Source organism: Petaurus breviceps, unplaced genomic scaffold (assembly GCF_028583685.1).
Source record: "Petaurus breviceps papuanus isolate PSGF00001 unplaced genomic scaffold, PetGlider_PUasm1.0 227, whole genome shotgun sequence".
NCBI classification, from domain to species: Eukaryota; Metazoa; Chordata; class Mammalia; order Diprotodontia; family Petauridae; genus Petaurus; species Petaurus breviceps.
In genome coordinates this window covers 15,991,501-15,998,109 of record NW_027185896.1, presented here as the reverse complement: position 1 = coordinate 15,998,109, position 6,609 = coordinate 15,991,501, and the positions used below count along the sequence as shown (strand labels likewise).

General features: G+C 49.8%; 1 protein-coding gene across 1 annotated transcript in view; it reads right to left on the bottom strand.

The window, feature by feature from the left end:
* LOC138167165 (death domain-containing membrane protein NRADD-like) overlaps positions 1–6,609 on the bottom strand; it is a 9,058-nt gene extending 2,449 nt beyond the window's left edge. Inside the window, exons 1-3 of the mRNA XM_069095909.1 lie at positions 6,113–6,609; positions 3,515–3,647; positions 2,375–2,668 (exon numbers count right to left, since the gene is read on the bottom strand). Of these exons, the coding sequence (XP_068952010.1) occupies positions 2,375–2,668; positions 3,515–3,647; positions 6,113–6,184 (499 nt within the window). The 5' untranslated portion in view covers positions 6,185–6,609. The remainder of the gene's footprint in view (positions 1–2,374; positions 2,669–3,514; positions 3,648–6,112) is intronic.

The following is a 6,609-nucleotide window of genomic DNA, read 5'->3' as shown; positions in this document are numbered from 1 at the left end:
AGTTAGGAGGATTAAATACAGACAGAAGGAAGGAAGTATGGAATGGCAGAGGGGCAGAAAGAAAAGGGCAGTTGGAACAGCGAGGACCAAACAGATGGGAGTCAGAGGATGGGGTTACTGCATACAAAGGGTTTAGATGGAGATCAAGAGATAGGGAGGCAAAATTAAGCTCACGGAGGAGGAGGCTACACAAGGCCATTCTATTGTAGGAACTGAGTAAATGATGGTTAAATTAAATGGGGGACAAATATAGAGGGGCCAGAGAGATGATTAGGACAATGGGGATGGAGAAAAGAGGTGAGAGATAACATGGGGCAGATGGGAGTGAGTGACGAGAGGGGGCACGGAGGGTCCAAAGGATGGGAACTTCAAAGAGGAACAGGGCAACAGATCAGGGGCAGGAGACAGTGTCAGAGATGGAGGGAAGGTGACAAAGGGATGGAGGACAAAGTTTTGGGGATAGAAGGTCAGAGGAATCCTTGCTGCTACCATCTTGGTCAATGACCTTCAGACTACGATTTATCAGGGCACAGTGACTCCTGACTGCCATTTACCTAGTCCTGGACACTATCCCTCTCAACACAGTCTAAAACCTATTTAGTTTCATTGGCTGCTATACTGCATTATTGATTGACAAAGGAACCAAAGGTCCTACATTTTGTACTTATGAAATTGATTTTCTGAAGCCATCTGAGACTTTAAATTTATAACTATTGCATTTCATCCTTGGTAAAACTCTGCATGTGAGGCTCCAGTTATCTTTCTCCTTTGCAGGCTGAGCATCACTTTGCACCGTGTCCAGCTCCTGAGGCCTCCTCCTTCATTCTCTAGACTGTCACTAAATCTTACTTTCCACTGTTTTTCCTGGGTTCAGGCCCTTAATGATTATTCCACCCAACCCATGGAAAATCCCTGAAGCTCCTATGTCCTCTCAAAATAATTGAGGACTCATGGGATCTTAGGTTTCAGAATGGAAAGAGACCTAAGAGAACCTATCATTTTATAGATGAGGGAAACAGAGGCCCAGAAATGGGACAGAACTTCTCCAAGATAACAGTGAAAATAAGCAAAACAATCAGGATTCAAACCCAGGTCTTTGGAAACCTAATCTTGGGCTCATTCTGCCTTAGAGACCAGTACTGCCTTGTGAGGGCAAAGGGAGTCTGACTTGAGAGAAAAGAGGTTTGCTAAATGAGTGGCAGTATTAAAAAAAAAAAGTCAATATAAATGAGTGGTGTATCCAGACACCACTGATTGACCAAAGGGCTAGAAATTTTCACTGAAAGAGCTGGCCTGGAAAGCTGAGGAACCTTGGAGAAACAGAAGGGAGAGAACTAAGGAGAAGAAAACTGGACAACACTGTTTAGGACACCAGAGAAAAGAATGGCTTAGCTTGTCAGCAATGTTTCCTTAGGTGGGACAGATAATCCCTTGTACCTTCATCCCCCTCTTGGTAAATTCCTCTCTGGCAATGAAGGACATGCCTTCTCCACCTAGGGGAGAGCAGAAACCTGGGACTATAATCCCTCTTCCTAGAAGGTCTTCATGATCTCCTCAATATGATCCCCTTTCCTGCTGAAGGAAGGTCAATCTCTTCACACTTCCAGCACTTTCCTATCCATTACAGGGTAGGGCCTTGCACATAGTAACTCCTGAAGAAATGTATCTTTGCTTTTTTTGAACTCTGGCTATTTCTGCTACCCCCATCCTTCCCCAATATCTTCCTTGAAGTTAACTATGATCCTGGGAAATCACTTCCTCTCTCTAGGCCTCAGTTTCCATCTCTGAAAAATGAGAGTGCTGGGTTAGATGGTCTCTTAAGATTCCTTTCAGGGCGGCTAGGTGGCGCAGTGAATAGAGCACCAACCTTGGAGTCAGGAGGACCTGAGTTCAAATGCGGCCTCAGACACTTAACACTTAACTAGCCGTGTGACCTTGGGCAAGTCACTTAATCCCAATTGCCCTCCAAAAAGTAAAAAAAAAAAAAAAGATTCCTTTCAGTTCTAATATATCTTATTCTAAGGCTATTTCCAGCTCTGTCTACATCATTTTAAGGTCCCTTCTGATGTGGACAGCCCAAGGACTCTTGCCAACCCAGCTCTGATATTCTATAAAATCTAAGGTTTCTTCTAGCTCAAGGGATCTTCCATTCTAGTTGTCATGATTCTGCGGCCCTAGGACTACATTCTTTCTCTCCAGTTTTCCAAAATCCTCCCAAATCCTTTAAGGCGAATGCACCACCATCTCTTTGAAAGCCTTTCCCTGAGTAACCCAGTCCCCAGTGATCACCTTGAAGCCTTCACTTTTTGCATCCCAAATTTCAGCCCTATTTTTCTTGGGCATGAATGTGACCCCTCCTCTCCCCCAACCTCACCCATGCAAAGTGTGTCAAAGAGTCGAGTACAGGCCAGGACCACAACTTTGCTTTCATTGCAATGGGTACAGGCTTTGCAGGGCTCCTGGAAACTGCTCTCCTTTGAGTAGGTGTCCGGAGGACAGGGCTGGCACACAGTGTCAGTGTCCTTCCCACAGTGAATCCTGGCTTCACTGCCTGGAGGGCAGGCCTTGCATGGCTGGCAGCGGTTGGTACTGTTGAGAAAATGTCCGATGGGACAGCTGCAACAAGGCCGGCAGGGCTTGGAAGTGCCTTCTGGAGACAAGGTCTCATCTGTGGGGGAAAGTGGGGAACAAAGTAAGGTCTGGCAGTGCTATAAAAGGAACCATAGGCCAGGAAATCTCTGATACTAACTCACTATTAGGCCGACTTCCCCTTTGGGACTATTTCTTCCTACGGGAGTTGGCTAGGGAGACCTCAGGTCTCTGCTATCTCTAAGAATTCCATGACCACTTGGAAGAATCACTTCTCTTTGGGCCTCATTTTCCTCCCTCTGTAAAATGAAAGCTTTGGAAGGGATCATTTCTAGAAATTCCCTGTTTCCACATTCCATAGTTTCAGTCTCCGCTTCCCTGTCATTCTCTTCACATTTGATCTTAGACCTTGGTTCCCACCATTTCCCACTGAGGAAATTTTGTCTCATCTACTTCACAAGGAGGTCTGGCATTGATCATGAAGCCTCAAGAACAATAATCCTGAGACCTCCCATCTCTGCAGCACTTGAAAGGGCACACAGCATTTTTCTCCCAACCCTGGGAGGTAGGCTGAGGCACTTGGAATTGTCCCCATTTTATACATGAGGGAAAAGGCTCAGAGGAAGTGGGGGCTTAACCAGCTGGTGGCAGAGAAATGGCATCTTAACCCAGATCTTCTGACTGCAAAAGCCAGTGTCCTTTCTACTACTCCCAAAGTGCTTTGGAAAAATGTAAAAGCACTCCACAGGAAGACTGATTACAATTATATGAAAAAATATATCCTTCTCTCCTTCCTTCCTTTCCCCCTCCCCACCCACTGCCTGTCCCAGCTGCTGTCCAGGCCTCCTTCCCCATCATCTCCACAAGGCCTGAGCTTGGGCAAGCACGAGCTTGCACACACACAAACTCACACACACTCACGTACTGGAAGGACATGGTTTACAGGTCACATCAGCTTCTTCACAGGGCTCTGAGGTCCCCCAGTCTGGGGGGCATGTGTTGCAGCACAGATCTCCCCAAGGAAAGAGCCCGCTGGGACAGAACTGTCCAGCCCACACCTGGGAAACAGACCCAGTAAGGAAGAAAAGCAAAAACTGGGGAGAATGCCCCCCAAATTCCAGCTTCCCCAACCACTTCCCACTCCCTCAGGCCCCTGACTCCCTCCTCCTTTCTCTCCCCGAGGCTCAGCCCATGGACATGGAGGAGAGAAGGGAGCCTGGCAGAGCAGGGGCCAGAACCTTAGGTGGGGGAGGAAGCTGGAAAAAGGACAGGGGCACAAACAGATAAGGAGAAAGTTGGGAAAGAAACACTCATGTGTAACAGCTGCAATCAGGAGAAGGGAAGAAAGAGAAGGGGGTGGGGGCCTGAGGAGACTTCCGGTGTGATCCAGCAAGGGGGGCCTTCCAAAGACAGGAGGAGAGAGAACCAGGACAGCCTCCTTCAGCTGAAGACCGAGAGGGGGATGGGGAGACAGGGAAGATGGAAAAAGGAATAGGGGGAAGTGGGGGAGATGGAGGGATGAGTGAAAGAGACAGAGACACTTAAAAATACAGATAAACAAAAATAATACATAAATATTATGCCCCTCCCCCAATCAGTGACCTTTGCTTAAACAGAGTATGAAAAAATGGACTGGGGAGGTGGCACAGTTTGCATCTCCTGTCTCATGATTTTCTTTAGTCCCCAATAAATTATTTCTTTCAGTTTCTGCAATCAAATTTCCTCTATATCGCTGGACACTAGAGATTATTTGCCTGTATGAGGGGAAATGGGATCATGACTTTTCTGGAATAAACCAATAAGACCCTGGATAGAGAGGAAACATCTCAGAAGGGGTCCTGTACCTGGCACCTCAGTAATAAGTGTAAATCAGATGATACTGGGGCCCGGAGAGGTGTGGTACCTTCCCCTGAATCACACAGCAGAGACTCTTTGGAAAACTCAGAGGAGGGTCCTGCAATGAGGCCTTGCATAAAATATAATTTCCTGGTTGTCAGGGATGCTCCATGCCAGAGGTGCCACAGGTGGGGACAAAGGGACACCCTTTTTCCGCAAAGGAAACCTTAGGCAGTCTGGACTGAAGGGAAGGAGATGGATGACCTAGGGAGGAACAATGACCCCCAAACTGGCAAAGACCCTCTTGAACCCAACTGGATAAATCCCTGCACCTCTCCCCTAATTCCTCCTTCCCCTTCCTTAGAAGAGTTCCCTCTGAAAGTGGTATTTCTCAAGCCCTAGTCTTGATGCAGCTCTGTCTGGGATGCAGTTAGAAGGCTTGTGGACGGGTGGCAGGACTGACCCCAGCTCTGTTTCTGATTGTCTTAGTGGCATTAAGCAAGACATTGCCTTCTCTGAGCGTCAGGATCCTCAACTGTAAACTGGAGGGATTAGTCTAGACCTAAGTTCTAAATTTGGCTCCATTTCCTGAGGTCCCTAATGCTTTATATTCTGGATAATCCTCAATTTGGATTCTCAATTTTGATCCCAAGGGCACTGAGGGCTAGGTTTCATGGCTAGCTCTGTCCCCTGCCTGGGAACTGGGACAGGAAACTACGGCTCTTTGCATCTCAGATCCCTTGTCTGTAAATCACCTACAGGATCTCAAAGCGTCTTCCCCGCTCCCCGGTACTCTAAGTCTGTGCATGCTTGTATGTACAGGACTGTTTTCCGCCTGGCCCTCGGCTCAGTCTCCCCAAGTACATGGCTCATTATTTCCATCAGGCCACACCCCTGCCTTGGGGGCTTTCATCCTTTGTGAATAGAAAGGGAAGGGAGAACTTGGGTGTACACACATTCCTGGGTCCTAGGCTTCCCCGCCCACCCCCGCCCACCCAAACCTGGCTGAGGCTTGGATGGTATATATGGTCAAAACCTCCGGACCCAGAAAGGAGGCGTAGCTGGGGGAGGGGTGGACAAGGAGGGAGGGATTGTGTTCCAGACTGCTTCTCAAATCCACATGGGATCTACTTCCAAGCCATGAAAGTTTTCTAGTTTTGCTTCTTTACCAGCAATGGGTCTCACTTTCCCATCTTTAAACGGAGAGTACTGAACTAGTAACATCCCTAAGGACCCTCCCATCCAACAGTCTATTAGCTACTTTTCCGACAGCCTGCCTCCAGAGTCTAAAATGCCCCCCCTCCAAATATCGAGGGCCGGCTCCCTCCTCCTCTCCCCCAGCGTCAGACTCAGTGGACAAAAGTCTCTCTCCAGAATAAAGTCTCCCCCGGGGTTCCCACTGGGAAATGGAGGTGCCCTCCCAGACTTTGTCAGAGTTGGCGGCTGCCTTGTCTGGACGCAGAGGGATGACCAGGGTTACCTCTGGAAAGACACTTAAGCGGCTGCAGCTCCCTTCCAGGGCTCAGTCAGGATAGATCGCCAAAGGGTCCGGCCTCTGTCAGGAGCACCCCAAAGGGTGTGGGACGAGGCTGTCTCCTCCCAGCCTCTCTCCCTCCCTCCTGGGTCTCCCTCCCGGGTCAGGACAGGCCAGCCACCGTGGGTGGGGCAGACGGATGTGAGTCCTCACCTCGGACTGGAGCAGCGACCTCAGGAGCAGCCACAGGAGCCAAGGGCGCGGCCGCCGCCTGTCCCGGGACATCTTCTTCGTCTCTGGACCCCAGGTCCTTGCCTGGGTCCCCAGGGAGGAGACCTAGAGGAAGCTCAGTACTTGCCCTGCTACCGGGGCGGGCGCAGAATGGGGAGATTTGGGAAGCAGGAGAGCCTGAGCGAGAACTTGGAGAGGCCGGAGAAGGGGAAAGTGGCTGAGGAGGGCGGGAGTGTAGCCTGGAGAGCCTGGGAGGGCCCCAGCTTTGGAGCCCGATGATTCTGGTAGTAATTCGGAGGGGCCTAAGCTGAAGCCCAAACGTAGCCGAGACAGGAAGGTCTGGGGGGGGGCGGTACTTAGAAGGGGGTAGGACAGCAAGAACCAACTCCTCTCCCTCCGCGCCGCCAACTAGCTCTCCCACTCCTGCCTCCCCCCACACGCTGCCGAGCCCTCCTCTCCCTCCCCCCAACCCCCCACTT